Below are 19,789 nucleotides of genomic sequence, written 5' to 3' on the forward strand. Positions count from 1 at the left end.
AACAGCAAGCCATATGTGGAAATCTAAAACAAATTTTTAAGAAGCAATTTTTTTGGATGTGAGACAAGGTAGCACATGTTATTACAACAGCAGTACAGACTACCATGAATCAACAGTATCTTTCTCTCCAGTTAATCTATACTCAATTTTATCTCTCCTCCTCGTACACTTTCAACTTCTCTGGCAACAGACTTTCTAATGTATAACTAGTCTCCCATGTCTCCCACTCAGAAATAAAGGCTACCAGTTTTATGTCTTATGAATGGAGATCTTATAACATTTTAAATGCAATTGCAGGCAGAACATGCACCACGCTTATACAATAAATAGTGGTGAATGAAAACTAAAATAAGTGGGAGCACAGGACACCACAGCTGTTCTGTATTTGGTGCACCACACACATGCACAGGTTCTTTTTTCTGATTACATATTAATTTTTGCAAGTTAACAGTAAGCTGTTTAACAGCCAGATGTGCGGCACTTACACCTGCTTCTCTACTGAATTTTGAGGCACAGGGTAACCAAGGTCAAGCATAAAGACTTTTCTTATTGTTCTTTTATGCTGTGGATTTGAAATCTCCTCATGTGCCTTTCAGATTTTTAAAACCTTTGCCCAGGAGCCTGGCAAGAATCCGGGGTTCACCTTCCCAGTGAACTAAACAGGTCACCCAGATGTTTGATCGTGCCAGTTAAAACCGGCCACTGTTTGCTTATCGGTATGGCCCAGAAGACAACAGAAGGGACCTTGTTACACCAGGTCAGCAACGCACCCCGGGCTGGTTCTGCTTTGGCGCAGCAGTGCGAGGCGCAGAGAGGCACCTCTGGCCACAGGTGCCGCAGCCGGAGCTGGCTCCCGCCGCCAGCGCCCCTTCTGCGCATCCCGGACAGCAGCGGCACGGGGGCCGCGACCGCGACCGGCCCCTCTGCCCGCGCCCCCTGCCCGGCCCGGCCCGGCCCGGCCCGGCCCGCACTCACCGCCCCTGGGCGCCGAGGGGCCCGGGCCGGCGCGGGGGCCGCAGCCGCCGCAGGGCTCCCCGCAGCACCGCGCTCATCCCGCACACGCCGCAGGGATGGAGAGCGCTGGCTCCGCACCGCTCTCCGCCGCCTCCCGTCCCGTCCCGTCCCGTCCCGTCCCGTCCCGTCCCTGCCCCGCCGAGCCCGGCCCTCCCGGAGGAGGGCGCCGGACCGCCCCTTGGAGCCGGTGGGGGGCAGCTGGAGGGGCAGCCGGGGGGGCGCCTCCGCACCTGGGGCCGGGCGGGGCAGCGGGAGGGAGCGGAGCTGCCCCGGCCGAACCAGAGCGCTCCGGGGAGTCAGGGGCCGGGCCGGGCGGGGGTACCGCCCGCAGCGCTGCCCACAGCGTCCCGCCTCCTCCTGGGGCTATAAACGAGCGGCCGGAGAGCCCACCGAGCGAGCCGAGGAGAGTACCGAGCCGTCGGGGCTGCTAGCGTCCCTGGGCGAGGAAGATGCTGCCGATCAGGAAGACCGCGAAACAAGGCAAAAGGGTAAATCTGTTTCCCTCCCTCGTGCAGACCCGGCCGCTGCTTCCCCCCGTCGCGGTGCCCTCCTCTGGCCGCCGCGGGCGGGCGCTGCCCCGGCGGGACGGGACGGGACGGGACGGGGCGGGGGAGCAGGCCCGCCGCGGGAGCCTGGCACAGAGCAGGGCCTGGCACAGGGCAGGGCTCCCCGCCGCCCCTCCCGCCTCCGCGGGGTTGAGTCCGCTAGAGAAGGGGAGCCGCTAATTGACCGGCGCGACCCTCGCCGGTTAACCTCCCTCTAAGGTACTCGGTATCTCCGCAGGTAAGGCGATCTTGTGAAAACGTAAAATAAAGCCATAGTAATTGTACCTGTTCAGCATCGAGACGTTAAGGGTATTTGGACATCGTTATGAGACAGATAAATTAGCTTGATCTTAACGCAGTCACAGCCCATATAATCTTGGTTTCTCTGAACACATAGAATGGAGCCACCAGAGTACAAAACCATGTAGTGTAACATTATTTGATACACAAATTAAGCAGGACTTGCAACACACTTTAAAATAGTAAATTAAAACTAAAATAGTAAATTAAAATTAAAATAGTAAATATTTTAAGGATAAACTGTCATTGGATGAGATTTCTGTCTCCTGCCTGCTCTGTTTAAAAGGTCCAGATTTCTCACCCCTTGATTAATATGACTGATGTTTGTATAATATCAACCCAGACTCCTATGTATGCATGCCCACTGCTCCCCCATTTAGCTAAAGGAATAAGCCAGGAAAAAGTTATCCAGGCACCAGAAATTCATGCCATTAAAGCAAAGCTATGAGCAATATCTAAGTCAAGCTCTCTGACATACATCAGAACTGGTACCCTGTGCTGCTGCTTGACAAGGTCAGCAGAATCATGTATTCTGTCTTCTATTTAAAGGACACTATTGCCATTAGTAGGGCATATCTTTCCCAGAATGGGTTTTACTCGTTTTTATGTGTAGAGCAAAAGAGCAGAAAGACATGGGAAGAAGTCTATGAGCTCTAGGTCCTACAGGTAGATTGATTATACAAGAAGAAGGTATGGGGTATTTGTTCTGCTTTTTATATTTTGGCATATACCACCTAATTTCAACATCAAGCAGAAATTCCCCCTACAAGCAGTGGAGTTCTCTTTAGGGCTTGAGATGTGAATAGTATTTTCAAGATTTCTTTTCTCTCCACTGATGAAAAGGTGGGTTATAGGTTGACCAAGCAGGATTTTCACTTACACAGTACAGTTACATGCCTAAAGATGGTAGTGGGAATATCTTCATAGGGCCACTTCCACTCACGCTTTCCATGTATAGGTGTAGGGACCATGTGGTGTAACTTCATTCATAGTAGAAAAAAGGACAGCTCACAAAAGCCTTGGATAGCTTTTTACATGTACTGTTTTTTGTAATTTAACACATTTTTTGTCTCCTACCAGATCACCTGACAGTACAATATTGATCTGGATTAGACATAAGTGCACAGCAGTAGGTCTCTGAACAAAACAATGTTGATGCTGAATTTTGGTTAGCCATATGGTGGTTAAATAGGTGGTATTTTACACAAAATAATTTTTACATAAAGTAAAAATGGTGTGAAGAGAAGATAGCAGACCTATAATGAAGTCTGCAAAAAGGTTATTTCCATTTGAATCCAGCATGACCTGACAAACTAAGGTTTTATTAAGTATTTTGTGTTTTGTATTTATCTCTCCTGCCATTAGATACCCTGGTGCTAGACTTAATAAATCACAATATGTTAAGGTGCCATGGTCTATTCAAACATGGCTTATGTTGCTTCTGTGTGTTGAAAATGATGATTTGTACTTCAAAATGAAACAGAACTGTGAAGAAAAACTGCTATTAAATACTAGAAGTGACTTTTTAGAAGAAAGTTCTGTTGTAGTACATTTAAATACATAATATAATAATAAATATAATACCTATATATGATGATGTCATTTTGTGTCTATTACTCAATGCCCAGTTAAAAAACAACTGAGGCTGCCTTTACATTAAAGATTTCATTTCTTCTGCATGCCTCTTCTCTGCATATCAAATTTCTGAAGCAGGCTTAATCTACAAAAGATTCTTTGGCAGACAGAGGAAGCAGGGACTCAAGCAATGAGCTATTACTGGCCCCATTTGAGGCATTCTGTTATAAATGAAAGTAGGTTTAGTGCAAGTAGGTTTAGTGCACAATCTTCACAAAACCACCTGACATTTACTCTAAAATTGTTTCTCCCCGATTCTGTGGAAACAAAGATAAAAACTTGCACACTTTGTTGAAGTTTTAAAGTCAATTGGCTCAATATTTTGGCAAGTCCATAGTGGAATCTGATGCAGAGATTTGCAGGCCAACACTTGGCAGAGCTGTGCACAGCAGCACTGTACAGACCAGTCCTGACATTTTGCTGCAATGCCAGTGCCTCAGCCAAAGTAGGTGATGCTCTCAGCCAGGACTTGTAGCCTCCAAGGAGCCTCACCCTGCTGTGCATGGTACTGAAACTGGCACAGCTGGCACACTGCTCCTTACTGTTGGAAAGGCCTTGTTCTTGTTCTACCTAAACAGCAGTTCTGAGACATCCTAAGGGTTTGTCTTTGTTGGATATATGGCATGAGAGAATTGTGTTAATGAAAGATATGAAAGATAAGAAAGATAAGAAATGATAATGAAAGATAAGAAAGATAATAGCTGAAGTTTGAAGGGTAATTGTAAAAAAAACCTGTCCACTCAGCATGAAAATCACACTCAACTCTATGTCCATAAGGCTTTTCTTTTTTTCTTTTTCCTACTCCTTCAAACTTCTTCTGTTGAAATGAAGAAAACTATGGATGGAAATTTCAGTCCTACCCTTGATTAACTCTTATCCTTTATTCACTACATATATGTAGTCTTCATTCAACCCCTTTGTAATATAGATGGAATTATGGTTGCCATCCAATTGTAGAAATCAATCCTACTGTAATAGTAGGTACTTTTTAGAATGTTTGAACAAGGAAATGAAGCAATTAAAGGAATAAAAATGCAATGTATTTTAGAACAAGCCAGTATTTGTTCTCATGTTTTTCAGTTTTACAAAAAAGATAATTGCCGCTTTCCTTGCATTACTGTGGCGTTCAAGGGAGAAGCAAGGCTTATCTTACATAGGGTTTTGTAAGGTTTGTAATTTGGCACTCTAAAACATTTCAGGGCTGTGCAAAACCAACAGGATTATTTTTTGTTTTGAAAATCTGGGTAAGCAAACCCAGGCCTATGAAAAGACTGTCAGAAACTGCAAGTCAGCTTTCTGAGATGTGTCTTGTTTGGTAGGAAACTGTTGCATGCTTACTTTTCTGTGGTGCCTGTTGTGCCATCTGGAGTCACAAGCTGCTTGTGGTAAGGCTCTGTGAAGGTGGCATTGGAAGCTAGAGAGCAGATGAGCTAATAGTGAGATCAGTGGTACTAGTGTCTTATTTTAAGAAGTTTCTCATTTTACAGGAGAATTTGAGATGGTGTATTACTTTCATAGGAACATGACTGGACTACTGACTTGCAGTTCTGGAAACAATATCTCTGGAATACAATATAACTGACTAATGAGAAGCCTTACACACATAATATACGTGTGCATATTAAAGCCTTGTGCTGCAAAAGAGCAGGTCTACCATTCTTTATTTAGAATTTTACAAAGGAAATTCATTACTATTTATTATTGTGGCAAAAATATTTCTGCTTGCTCACAGATATTTATGTCTGCCTTGCAGATACAGAAAATAGCCATCAAATTGAAGAACTATAATTGTTAACCTGCCCTCATGCTTTCTCCAGGGTATTCTAGAACGCTTGGACGCTGGAGAAATTGTGATCGGAGATGGGGGATTTGTTTTTGCTCTTGAAAAGAGGGGATATGTAAAAGCTGGGCCTTGGACTCCTGAAGCAACTGTAGAACATCCAGAAGCAGGTCAGTTTTACTGGGAAATTATATTGCTATAGTGAATGTAAACAATGTAATGGTTGGCTAAATAATAAATATATAGAGCTTTTAGTAGATTTTTAAATAGAAGTGTTCCTTGACACTATAGAATTACATTAAGAACAGCCTAAAACCTCATTTTGCCTGTTTTACTTGCTCTAACACTGGCCAAAATCAGTTTGCTCTGTAGGAATATGAGTAGTGCAAACATCTACTGATACCTCTTCAGAATGCTCTCCCAATTTTTAATAACTTGCATCCCAGGGACTTTTTCATGCAGATGTAGTTATATTTGTGTTTAATAATATTCAGTGATTTCTTTCTCATGGATTTGTCCAGTCTGTTCTTGTGCTGATCATTTAAAACTTGTAATTTAAATACCTTAAAAAAAGGAATTCTGCAGTTAACTATCTGATTTGTTCTGGTAATTCAGTTATATTTATAATCCAAAATAGTTTTTTTATTGATTCTTTCAGAGAAATGGCAGTTTTTAATAAACATCGTAATGGGAGTATTTAATGTTTCTGGCTGCACTGTAAAATGGGGAATGATAAACCTGATAGGAACCTAAAAATTGCAATAAACATTTAACAGAGTAACTCTCTTAAAGTGGACAGAGAGAAAATAACCAACCATTTTATGCCTTCCAGTGTAAAGACTGTAGTGTTAATGATAAATAGTGCAGAAGCGGATGGTATTATCTATTTATGCATGCTTCATTACAAGAAAGCATTTGCCCTAATAATATGATGCGCACTTAATCCCACAAGTCAATTCAGAATATCCTGGGGAAAAAATTTCTTTCTTCTAAGTGTTTTCTATTCCAAGTTAGTTTTTTCTGCTATACAGGAGAAGAAGGAAGGAGTAGAAGGAGAGATACGTTAGTTCTCTCTGCTACATCACTTTGTACAATTCACCTATTTATTCAGCCTAATCTTTCTCAGCCTTCAAATGTCACTTCTGTGTCACTTAGCATCCCTAATTTAGGGTTATGGGCAGCTTTAGATAATGCAGAGCTCCAGGAAAGGTTTAAGGATTGATGACCTAATTTGCTGACTCTCATCTCCCAAAGAGACATTCTATCATCTCTCTATTTTTCTCCATGTCTACCTCTGTCTGGCCCTGCGTGTTCTATTTTACAGCTCATAGCCCTTGTCCCATGCTCTTTCTTTCCCCTTTGCTTGTTATTTTTGCACCTCAAAAGCCCTCCCCACTCTGCACATGTCTTTTATAGGCTATTTATAAATCCACCCTTCAGGGCAAATCTGCTAATTTCTTTTTGTGCAGTGGGGCTTCTTTCCCTCCATGCTTTTGCTCCTGCTCACTCAAGGGTCATGTTACTTTGGAAGCAGATGTAATAGAACACAAGGAGCAACTGGCAGAGACAGTGGGTGTAACCATACAGCTACCAGAGCTTCTTGTCCTTATAAGGAAAGGAAAAGGAAGGAAGTTCTGAGAAGGAATAATAAAAAAAAAGAGTTCAAGGCCATTAGCTGTATTACAGAAGAGAGGATTTGCCTGACTGGTAATTTTAGAAATTAGGAGATCTATATTTTTCTTCTGAGACAGACTAGGGATTGCTCTATGCTGAGCCATGTGCATGGGTGCTTATTGCTCCTATCTCCTCACAGCTTATGTCTGTGTCTTTTATGTAATGTCCAACTCATGATGGATTTAAATGAAAAATTAGTGTTACACATCTGACTCCTAAAATGCATCAAATTATTAATAATGGTTTAGCCTCATGTGTGACTTTTATTCCCATTTCTCAAATGGTGGAGGAAGCATACTGGAAGTCACACAAGTAAACTACAGAGTGGTTTGGGTTTTTGATATTGCACAGTGCTGTGGGTTTGATAAGAACAACAGTGTATTCTACTGGTAAAGCCTATTTGCTTGAGGTTGAATGAGATTCAGGCTGATAGTTATAGCACTATTGTTTCCTCAAAGTGTATCCCATGTCTCCTATTCACAAACCTGGTATTTTGGGGTATGAAGTTCCTTAATCACATGTGTTAGATTTCATTTTCCTACTGATGTCACCATCCATATTCACACAAAACCCAGGCCTTCTTCTAGGAATGGTCTATTACTGAAATGTCATAGAGCATTTGTGAAAATATTTGTAGATTTTTTTTTCTTATTTCCTGACCAGTTTTCATCAATGCTTCCTCATTCAGGAGGATGAAAAAAAACCCACTAGAAACACACAGGGTCCTTTTATTTGGGATCAGTGGCCTATTGTTATGATGTAGGAAAAAGAATACTCCCAGCACTACAACTTTTTTTTCCCTTCATAAAGATGTGAAAATGAAATTTGATCCCAGGCATTCAAGCAGATTCCAAAAACTTTTTGAACAGTACCTCTGCTACAACCTATGTTCCTGGAAAGATTTTTGTGACTGCTGGGCAAAGAAACACTGTGTTAAATCACCTGTGTAGTAAAAAAATAAGCGCTTTGAAGTTACCCAAGGCAGCAACTAGAAATAAAATACTGTACCAGTAGACACAAGCAAGGGACACTACAGCGATCCTTCATTGAAAGCAGACACGCTTGCATGTATGCACATTAAATCTAGCAACACAAAATGTTTTTTGAGCTTTTCTGCTGCAGAAAGCTATGTTTGTTGCAGAATACGGGAGTAATTTTATTCTCATGACAAACTTGCACTTTTTTTAGTGACACAAACTGTGTCTGTGGACAATGAGTTGTGATACACTAGGACTTCAGGAAAACCTTTCTAAACATCTGCCATAGAAATTGCAGTGTTCTTGTGTGTGTAGGTAATAAGTATCTTGTGTGCAGTAAGTAAGGAACTCCTGTATTTTCTATAAGCTGTTAAGCATTTAACTCTGTTTTACATGATCAGTAGCATTCTAGTAATTATTGTAACTATTATTCTGTGGGTATATATATAAAAGCAATTAACAGTTCCTGTTCTGTTGTGGCAATTGAAGTATACTGCTTACAGCCAGAAAGGCATGGCTACCATTACAGAGCCTTTTCCCAAAGTCCTAATGTAGGAAATTTGTCTATTCAAAGTAATGGTAACCTTTCCTTTAAAAGGCTTGTTGTCGATATAGTAAAATCATCATGTGGAGACATATGGGAAGAATTAACTTCGTGCTGTGAGTCACTTTTCTGGAGCAACAAATCTTCTTTTAAGTGAGGATGTATTTAGCAAAATAGATCTTTGGTTTGGCTGACTATACTCTTTAAAAACTTTGCTGGGGGAGAAAACTCAAAAATGTAGACTAGAGGAGGTGATGAAACACTGTATTCTTCCATATAATTATCATGTCCCTTAATTTGTTGATATGATACTTTCTTCTGTTTTCTTCTTCATAATATAGAAGCTAAGAGAAGATAGCTTTTTCATTTGAAGCGCCTTTTGTCTGGTATTCCTTGTTATGCCTTCATATTCTTTTGTCAGTCATCTGTTATCCCTTCCTAAATCACAATACAAAAGCTCTATCCAGCCCTACATCTGGGAATCTGGAGGACTACAGAAAACAGAGGATTGTTAAGGTGGCAGGCAAAACTGAATCTGCAGCTAAACTATATAGAAATCTTCAGTCATTCTTAACAGAAAAGAATGAAGAAGAAAATTTTCTACCCAATGTTTTGATGGTGAGAAGAAAGAAATTCTATGCAGACTTGGGTACTGCTTCTAATTTCTCATAATTGGTTTCCTAGTAAACACAATGTCACTTATTTTACAATAACATTACATCAACAAACACTGGATTTGGGGATAACACAGTAATAACCTTGTCTCTTAATTTGCAGTTCGTCAGCTTCACCGAGAATTCCTCAGAGCTGGATCCAATGTTCTGCAGACCTTCACCTTTTATGCCAGTGAGGACAAACTAGAGAACAGGGGCAATTATGTAGCTGAGAAAATAAGTGTGAGTAAACCAGTTTTGGAGATACAAAATAAGTTGAAAATAAGTTGTTCAATTTCAAAAGGTTTGGCAAAGGTATTATCAAGTTTGTCCTAACAGTTTTGGGTATATTTGAGGACCAGAGAATGAGATGATGGAATTACAGAGTTTGAAATAGCAAAAAAACAAGGTGAAGTGAAAAACCCCAAACCAAAACAAAAATCAAACACAAAATTGGGAAGGGATGAAGAGGGGAAAGAGAATGCCCACATTGTATTTTTCTGTATTTTTATCTGAGGAGATGGGTTTATGGAGTTTAGGTACAAAGATTATAGAGAGTACTAAAACTAGTGAAAAAATAGAGATGTTTTAGAATCCAGAGAAATTACTGAACTGTAAAAATGGTGAAGAATCTTAGAGAATAATGAACAGCTAATGAGAACAAAATGTTTTTAGAACCACATCTTCATTAAGTAGCAACTAAAATAATCTAAGCTATACACTGTATTCAATATTCCCCTCCTCTTGTGTGAAGGTAATTTTTACATCAGCAGAAGTACCCTGTCAGTGTTTTCTTACCCCCTACATAGAAGAATTGTAGGATTCTGGGTGTGTTTACTAGACACAGGCCCAAGGTCTAGTGGAATTCCTGGCCAAACATAATAATACCTTTGATACTAGAATGTTTGGCATTGAGTGGTTTCTCTGATCCTGTTCCTTTGGTCCTACTGTACATTCTGTCTTCTGCAAACTAGAGAAAATTCTCCAGGGCTCAGGGAGGAAGGAATAGCTGTATCTGTGAAGATATCCTCAGTCTGAAATTAGAACAATCTGGACACTAGGGAAACACTTGAGGCTTAATTGAGTTCATCCCAAAATGTCATATGACCAAATTAATCTGAAATGCTCTGCCTTTTACAACACTGAAATGTCTGAAGTGGTAGTCCCAGAAACACAGTAACCCTGGAACAAGTCAATCTTCAAGTCTTGCTGATGTGCAGAATTATAAAGGCTAGAGAGCACCTGGTATTTGGATTGCATTACATCAAACATCTCAAAATTTATTTCCTGCCAGTTCTAGAATCAGGTTGCTCCAGGATTTAATTAATTTATGGTTCCACCTCACAGAGTCCCGAAACATGTACCCGTGCACAAATGCAAGTGGGTAGCTGTCAGCAACAGCTTTAAAAATCAGCTGGGTTTTTGAGGCAGCCATGTAAAACTGTATCTCTCTTCAGCAGAGAGAAGCTTATGGACTTAGAGACTTCTAAATAGTCTATGGACTGCAGAGAACCTGCTGTAATCAATACTTTTGAAATACCACAAATAATGATTCTTTTTCCCAGATTTTTTTTTTCTCAGTTTGACCTCTTTTTGAAAAGCTGTTCTGGTCATCCTAGTTTAGATATAGAAGGAATATGACTTCCAGTCTTAGTGATTAATTAGCAATATTTTTCCCTTTCTTTAAGTTGGCAACTTTAATATCACATAATTCATGCTTTCTTTAAAAAATGTCTTAAATAACCCTGTATGAATATTATATTGGGTGTGGGAGGTGTTAATTATCAGAACAGTAAAATATATTTAAAAAAAGAAAAGTTAGAATTCTCATATATCTTGTTTTCCATTCAAAATTTCAGAATGAAAACATATGCTTAGGTGTAACTAATTCATTTTCTAAGAAGCAAAGAAAATTCCACTTCAAACCAAATATTTGTTTTTTATAGGCTATTTGTGTAAATCTATTAATTGTAATGTATTTTGTAGTATTTGACAATATGATAACTTAGAGGAGGTAAGAAATTATTTTTCTAATGTTTGTTACTGTTTAAAAGAATCTTATCTTCCTAATCAAGATTACTCTAAAAATCCATTTGATTTTAATTATATTTAGTTTAAATTTAACAAAAATATGAAAAAGCCATTATGACTTCTCACTATTTTTGTCCTTCTAGGGTTCTGCATACCTCTGGTAAGATAAAACTAACAGATTCTATGTTCACACAGTGCCACAAAGTGAATGAAGCTGCTTGTGACATTGCAAGAGAAGTGGCTAATGAAGGTGATGCTTTAGTGGCTGGAGGAGTCAGTCAAACACCATCTTACTTAAGCTGCAAGGATAAAACAGAGGTTAAAGCAGCCTTTCAAAAGCAACTGGAAGTCTTTATGAAGAAGAATGTGGACTTCTTAATTGCAGAGGTAAATCTGTAAAAATAAGTATGTGCCTTCAACTGGCACAGTGTTAATTTTTAAGATGTCGAGCCTATTTTAGGAAGCATCCCTACATGTTTCTACCTACTTCAAGATTTTCTGCTGTGCTTTTATCTCAGTAGTATCAGATATTTTTTTGTAAATGCCCACCAGCATCTGCAGGTGTTCTAGAATAGGATCTTTGAACGCCATTTCTACCTAAGTCAAGTAAAATTCTGTACGAATACAAAGACAAAATGTTGCTGGGATCTGGACTAATCCCTATTTCTTCCAGTACATGGAAAGCAACCTAAGAACTTTTCTAGTTGACTATAGGTCTTGGGTTAATCCTTGATTAATCTCCCCTATCGGCATTCTTGTTCTGAAACAAAAGTAACATTATTTTTAATTTATTTTTACTCACTTTTAAAAATCCTTTTTTAACTGTGTGGCCAGTAAACTCAATTGAATTATGTTAGTATAAATCAGAAAATTATCAAATCATTGTATTGATGGTTAATTTGGGGTCTGGATAGGAATTTTTATATTTCTTTGCTGAGAAACAAAATAGCCTAGTTTTAATTTTTTTCAGTATTTTGAGCATGTTGAAGAGGCTGTCTGGGCAGTTGAAGTTCTAAAAGAATCTGGAAAGCCAGTTGCAGCTACGATGTGCATTGGTCCAGAAGGAGACATGCATGGAGTGTCCCCTGGACAATGTGCTGTCCAGCTGGTAAAGGCTGGTAAGAATCTGTTTTAATGTGCCCTTTGAAAATATGGAAAAAGTCCCTAATTATTTAAATAAATAGGTGTGTATGCCAAGTAGGTAGCTTCCCAGTTGTATCTCATAGGAGTTATAACTCTGTAGAAAAGTCTTTATGAGTACTTTACTAGAACAGTCTTGTAAAAACATATGGGAATAAAGCTTCAAATCCTTGCTTATCTGTATGAAATGGGTAAGAGCAATAGCCATAGAAAACTGATACTGAATACAGCAAAATCCTAAACCTGCTCAAATTTCATTGCAGACCCATCCCCAAATTCTAGAATCACAAGCACAAAGCTGCTTTTGATTCTCTGCTCTTGTTTTTGCACACAGTTCAAGCTCAAGATGAGAAAATTAAGAGAATGACAAAATTAATAATATTGCCTATGAAAGGCTGTTTTCTACGGAACAAGGGGAAGGGCAGAAGAAATTAATCAGGGGCATGATGGGTGAAGATACACAAGTTTACATATCTATCCTGAAGTGCTCTTTTCCTTTCAAGTTATAGTTGAAATCCAAAGGTAGAACTTCTGTTAGGAACCTGCCACCTATTTCCATATGTGGCTCTACATAATCAGACTTTACTGATTAAACACTGTAGGAGGGTAGAAGAAAAAAACATCTGTAGAAGATGTGATTCATCATTAGAAAGGTAAAGAGGAGTGCAGCTGAGATGTAAATGGCATGATCAACCTCAGGAGAGTTGTGCCTGGCTGTAGCACAGCTGCCTTGTTTCCATAGCACTGGTGTGAAGGTGGACAGCACTGCTTCTAGAGTGCTGTAGAACTTTCATCTCCCACTTTCTGGGGAGCTGTGACTTAAAGTTACTTTCCTCCTCCTAGGTGCTTCTATAGTTGGAGTCAACTGCCATTTTGATCCAGAAACTTCCATCGAAACTGTGAGGCTGATGAAAGAGGGCTTGCAGGCTGCTAAACTGAAAGCCCACCTGATGTGCCAGCCACTTGCTTTCCATACTCCTGATTGTGGAAAGCAGGGATTTATTGATCTTCCGGAATTTCCCTTTGGTAAGACAAGGGTGTATTTTTTGTTGGTGGTGTTGCTTTATTGGCTGTTCCTGGCTTTTATTGCCCCCAGCTTTTAGTACAGCTGAAGCTGCAAGGTGTCCTTTTATTCAATATGATGAGTCCTAGTTATCCTAGTCCTGGCGTTTTCCAGACAGATCAAAATGTAATATTGGAGTAAAGATCATCCACATAGGGAGAACACTTCAGTAGTATCACAGCATGTAACTCAATGTGTAATTATGATGAGAAGAGTTAAAATGCCACAATATAAATTAATTTAAAAAATATTCTTCCTCATGCTATAGAACCCTGTTCAGGACTGCTGTAAACAGTCCAAAGAGCAGCAGCAAATGTAGTAAAAAAACCTCATTTTTCTGGGTTGTGATATGTATCCCACAAGTCCTACATTTACTTGTGTAAGAGTTTAATGTACAATGCAGTACAATGGATATAGGAACATTATTATTGCACTCATAATATTTAAATCTTGTGACTGTCTAATGTATGTGACATTAGAGAGACACCAGAAAGAGGACTTTAATAATTGCTAACAAATTAGCAGTTTGGAGAAGAAATCTCCATGTATGCTCAGGAGAAACTCTACAAAAACTGGGAGAGTTAGCCATTTAATATTTATATAAGGCTTGTGTATTTAGGGCTTATTTTCATGTGAGTATTTTGCCCTGTAACTAAGGGCAAAATCAGCTTAAACATTTTAAGACTGATTAGAAAATACTTTCATTTTCAGATAACATACACCCTTCTTTTCAAGATCAGAGTAAATGGTCCCAAAACACTCACAATTTGAATTTGCAGCAAAAAAACCTGAGAAGTAGATGTGATTTTCAGGAAGCTCGTTGTTTTTCTTTAAATTCCTCTTTTTACATAAATGAAGGAAAGAGAATAAAGCATAAGCCTGGGGCATTCATTAAATGGTAATAACATGTCTGAGTCCTGAAAATATCTAAGATGTTTAAAAGTGTTAGGAACTCATTTATCCTATTCATTCCTTCATATAGTTCCGCTGATTGCAAGCAGGAAAAAAAAAGTCAAACAGACGCAGTAAGCAATCAAGTGAATGGAAGGATTCACTCTGGTTTGTTACAGTTCTTGGCTTGTGTGCTATAAGCAATCTGTATGACATCTCAGCATTTAGAATTTCCATGAATAATTAATTGGTGAAGACCTGCTCTGTGAGTGTTTTCAAAACCCTGAAGTAGTAATTGATTGCTTGACAGCAGATAATCTCTTCAGTAAATCATTTTTAAACTGACCAAATTACCTGGTTTTCATGAAGGCAATAACAGGGATATTTAGATATCTGAAGAGTACATATACTCTCTACAGGGCAACAAGATCTCAGTTTCTAGGGAAGCATTAGGTATGTTGAATTGACAAACTCCAGCAATTAGATGCCAGAAAGATTTATTTTTCTGTAGATCTATTTCCATTTTTCTATGTTTTCTCTTCTGTTTTCTTGCAATTTCTCTGAAATGTCACCAGTTAAATAAGGACAATGTTTTAGAAAGAAATGACCTAGTCACTGAAAACATACCCAAGGGTAGAAATATTGAGCGGGCAAATCAAAGAGCATGTTACAGTTTTTCCTCATCAAGAATTGTTAAGTTAGAGATACTTAATTCTGAATAAAGCCAAGAAAAGTATTGCATTGACAGACATGGAAAAAATAAATTAAATGTTAGTCAGTTTTGGGAAGGAATCTCTCCAATTTAAAGACAAGGATGTTGTGTGGCACAGTATCAAATGCTTTGTGGAAGTCCAGGAAGGTGACATTCGTCACTCTTCTCCACCAATGCTGTAACCCCATCACAGGAGGCCACCAAATTTGTAGGCACAGTTTGTCCTCAGTAAAGTCATGTTGGCTGCCACCAATCACATCCTCATTTCCCATGTGCCTTAGTACAAGTTCCAGGTGATTTGATCCAAGGTTTTTCTGGGCATTGTAAGACTGACTGGTCTCTCTTTCTCTGGCTTTTCCTTTTTCTGCCTTTTTAAAAGTGTGGGTTATGTTTCCCTTTCTCCAGTCACTAGGAACTTCACTGGACTGTCACAAGTTTTCAAGTATAATGGACAGTGGCTTAGCCACTTCATCTGCCATCAAATCAATGCATCTCATCAGATCACATGGATTGTGACAGGGTGATGGAGATGACAGGGAAACCTATACTGTTCCCCTGACGCTTAGTTGCTTATACAGGTGTAAGTTGAGTGCACAATGATGCATTCTTACTGTTGATCATTTGTATAAATTTTGCATTAGCTTTTAAATAATATATGAAAGAGGAGGAAATAATGCATTTGTGCTTCTGATGCTTTCTATCATATCTGCAGCACTGTACAAAAGCTTGTTTTTATTTGAACAGCTCTCTAAAATGCTTAATCAAAGTTTTCCAGGCCATCTACTTTTCCTTTGTTTCATCTTTCCCTCTGAGAGCAATAATTTTCTTTATAAGAATCTTCAGTTGTCTCCCTTCTGCTTTTTTATTTGTAAACCTTATTCTTAACTACAAAATGGACTTAGGGTATATCTGCTTTCTATCAACTTCTTGCATGTTAGACATTTTTGGGACAGGACATTGGGACATTCTTCAATCCTACTCTCCTTTGTTGCTGGAGCCTTACTACCTCAACCACAGCTTCTTTGCCCAGCAGTGTTCAGTGCACAGACATGATGCTGCACTTAACTGATAACCATGCTGGTTCACATCCTGCAGATGTGCATATCCATTAAGAAGTGGGAGGATTTTTGTCCTTTTATTTCTGTATTTTCATTTCTTAAAGTTTCTTCTTCAGTCCCCATTCTTTTCTTTCCAGTTGTGCCTCCAGCTCCTTGAGGTGTGCTTTTACTTTTTACTCCTTTACTTCCACAAGTCTACTCTCTCAGGTCTTGTTATTCCATCACAATGCTCAAAAAACTTGCAACAGAGATGGCATTCTAAATTACATCCACACAGAACTTTCCACAAGGAATGAGGTGTTTTGAGACAGCAAGCTGCTCAGGACTGGGATTATACCTAAGGGTTGGTCTAAGAAATAGCTAAGATCCCAGCTGAAACAACTGGCTGCCAATATCCGATTGTGGAAAAAAGAGCAATAAACATTTTTGAGGAATAATTACCAGGATTATTCCTATGCCAGTAGGCTGATACGTTCTCCTGTCACAGATCAGTGTGTGGAAATCAGTTTTCCCAGATATTGATTGTTTATTAGGAAATATAGCCATAACATTGAAGGTATTCCAATTCTTCAGCTAAGAACTCCGCAGAATGGTAAACATGATCTGCCTCAGAAGATACTAGGTGCTGTTTTGGCAGGCCAAACATGCTTACAAGCACAGGTCAGTGGAGCACTGCAGAAAAAGCTAGCCTTCTAAAGGTTTCAATCTCTGATTCTAGGTCAGACAGTTCAAACACATACATCTACATCTACAACCACTTTTGCAAACAGAGTGCAAGTGTTTCAACAACATGATTTCTTACCAAAAAAATGGATACAAATTGAATGGACCATGATGGAAACTTAAGATAATGTCTTTGCAGGTCTGGAGCCAAGAATTGCCACCAGATGGGACATTCAAAAATATGCAAGAAAGGCCTATGACTTAGGAATTCGTTTCATTGGAGGCTGCTGTGGATTTGAGCCATATCACATCCGAGCAATAGCTGAAGAGTTGGCTCCTGAAAGAGGATTTTTGCCAGAAGCTTCTGAGAAACATGGTAGCTGGGGTGATAACCTGAGCATGCATACCAAACCCTGGGTCAGAGCAAGGTACGTATATCTGACCTGGAAGCCAACACACCTTTTGCAAAGGCTTACATTGCTCCACAGAGCACACTGGCTTAGCTGATATGGGCATCTAAATATCACTGTAAAGATTTTATGGTTAGAATTATATGTTTTATGTTTAATCTCCAAGAATTAAAGCTGACCTAAGAGCAGGGAAAGGGGTGAAGGAGAAGTAGAGGAGATCCTGTGAATGTAATTCATGACAATGAAAAGGAGAATATTGTATATCAGCTCCCAGTGGTGGCTTGCTTACAGTATTCCTTTCAAAGACGGAAAGATACTTTTAAAACATGTAGCATTTAATTGCATATTTTCATTCATACTTCTATATATAAATATAATGTCCATCTTTACATGTTAGATGACCCTTTGCAATTGTCTTCTAAGTCACATTTCCTTCAATATTATGAAGTACTGGGAAAAAAACCCTGAGTTTCTTTTTCTTTATTTAGGGCAAGAAAAGAATACTGGGAGAATCTGAAGCCTGCTTCCGGCAGGCCATATTGTCCTTGCATGTCAAAGCCAGATGGCTGGGGAGTGACCAGAGGAGCCAAGGAGCTGATGCAACAGAAAGAAGCAACAACTGAACAGCAGCTGAAGGAGCTCTTCCAGAAAAAGAAGTTCTAATTCACTGCAGTTATGTAAATCTTAAAATGATTTATCTACAGGCCATCTCATGCTTCAGAAGAAAATCTGTGAAGATGAGTACTGTGTTGATCTGTCAGTCAAAATATAATGAAAGAGACAAAATGAAGAAAAAATGTGATTACATATGTCTAACTTTGATAATAAAATCCTTCTCTGGACAAATAGTTTAGAGAATACACAGTCAAAAGTAATTTTGGATTCTCATAATAATTGAGCTTCTGTTAGCTGAGTGCCATTAATTGGGTAGACACAGAAATACCTGGAAAGTCATAACTGGCTCAATTCACCTGTGAAGAAAGAAAAAGCGATCTATAAATACAGTGTCAACAGACTTCAACTCCCAAGTCTTTTTTCAGTTTGGTTTTATAGGAGCTTCCTCAGACCTCAAGATTTGTTGAGAACTAGTGCAGGAACACACAAACTGCCAATTATTTGTGGTCACTTTCTTGGTTTCAAGAGAACAAAAGTAAACTTAAAAATGTATCTTATAATTGTTATCAAAACCTAAGGAAAATGACATCTTGCAGGAACTTCTTATATGCAGAGAGCTTTTAGAAGAGAAAAATGGCAGGTAGACAAAATTCAGTTTTTGTCTTAAGGTACCATGTACACAAGATTTACTCTTCTGGGGATTAAAAGGCTTAAGAAATTACTCTGCAATCTAAAGAAATGTCAAATAAATTAAAAATAATATAATTGAATAGTATTGTATTATCTTCACACCTTAAACTGTAAAACCTCAAAAAGTATATTGTTTCTCCAGTAAAAAAATAATTTTCAAATGATGCAGTTTATTTCTGGAAATCTCACTTTAATTACTTGGTTATCTTAAAACAGCAGGTTTCTAAGATATAACTCCCATTTAAAAGAGCAGTACACATCTTTTTTTTTTTTTTCCCTTTTTTTTTTTTTTAATCTGATTGATTCACTCTGCAATCTTAGTTTTAACAAATGAAAAACTCTGTTAGGAAATAGATCCATCCATTCAAGTTGAGAAAACCCATGGAATTTGTACACTGATTTGTTTTCAAACAAGATAAGGTTTTCATAGGAAGTGTACCACTATATTTAGAACTTGTAAAGCCCACATTTCCATCATTAATTTTTGTAAGTACCACCCAACTTCAATTTCTGTTTAGAATGAATTTTCACCCATCCTACGTTAAGGCAACTACCTTTATGAAAATCTCATTCTCACAGTCAGTGTTGAAAGATGTAGTTAGACTACTTTTCATGTATAAGCTTATTTCCTTGTTTCTATCCATGCTGGTATTCTGCAGTTCAGGAAACACTTACATAGACAACACTTCAGTGAGAAACTTAATGCATCCTTTTCAGACTGTTATTGGCAGACAGGTTTAAGCCTGCCTTCCCCAGGCTTAAAACATATTAAAAAAACACTTACTAGCTAGAAAAAAGCAGACAAATCAAGAAAGTAGGTATTTTAAAATGCAGATTATTTGGAAAGCATCCATGTGAGTATATATTTTATATGCTTTATAAACTCCTTTCCTTCCTAAGTGATTCTCAACATTACCTCTGCAGAGAGTGAATATTGCAGAATCTGTAAAACACGAATGCCAGATCTTTGATCATCATCAAAATGTATGTAGCATTAAGAACATATGCTTGATTAGGTGGCCTAAAACAGAGGCTACAACCAGTACAGAAGTGTTTTGAACAATTATTACCTGTTTAGGGACTTCTTGTTGCACAGAATGCTGTTTGACCATCATACACTAACTATACGAGTAGCTGGGCTGATTTTTTTGAAACTGTCATAACATACAAAAATTTGTATTGAAATGAATGACTTCACAACACAGAATACTGAAGAACCTGGTATTTATGAAAATATGATTTTTTCATTTTTGGTATCCAGTTTGGAAAGGATGAATTTTAACATATTATAATGAGAAATACTTAAAGGCCATTTAAAGACGTGGAACATGAGAGCTGGCCCAAGAGCAGGGTGAAACAAATATTCCCTGTTTTATTCATATCACAGGCTGGGT

At 38.7% G+C, this 19,789-nt stretch overlaps 2 protein-coding genes across 2 annotated transcripts in view; one reads left to right on the plus strand and one right to left on the minus strand.

Annotated features, from left to right (window-relative positions):
• DMGDH (dimethylglycine dehydrogenase) overlaps nucleotides 1-1,304 on the minus strand; it is a 40,962-nt gene extending 39,658 nt beyond the window's left edge. Inside the window, exon 1 of the mRNA XM_054652531.2 lies at nucleotides 976-1,304. Within this exon, the coding sequence (XP_054508506.2) occupies nucleotides 976-1,052 (77 nt within the window). The 5' untranslated portion in view covers nucleotides 1,053-1,304. The remainder of the gene's footprint in view (nucleotides 1-975) is intronic.
• Nucleotides 1,262-18,470, plus strand: LOC129132955 (betaine--homocysteine S-methyltransferase 1). Its single transcript, XM_054652503.2, has 8 exons — nucleotides 1,262-1,502; nucleotides 5,312-5,444; nucleotides 9,247-9,365; nucleotides 11,349-11,540; nucleotides 12,124-12,271; nucleotides 13,137-13,319; nucleotides 16,880-17,108; nucleotides 17,579-18,470. The coding sequence occupies exons 1-8, from the start codon at nucleotides 1,464-1,466 to the stop codon at nucleotides 17,751-17,753; spliced, it is 1,218 nt and encodes a 405-aa protein (XP_054508478.1). The 5' UTR covers nucleotides 1,262-1,463; the 3' UTR covers nucleotides 17,754-18,470.
• Nucleotides 18,471-19,789: the final 1,319 nt, after the last annotated feature.

The sequence above is a fragment of the Agelaius phoeniceus genome, chromosome Z (assembly GCF_051311805.1).
Source record: "Agelaius phoeniceus isolate bAgePho1 chromosome Z, bAgePho1.hap1, whole genome shotgun sequence".
NCBI lineage: Eukaryota > Metazoa > Chordata > Aves > Passeriformes > Icteridae > Agelaius > Agelaius phoeniceus.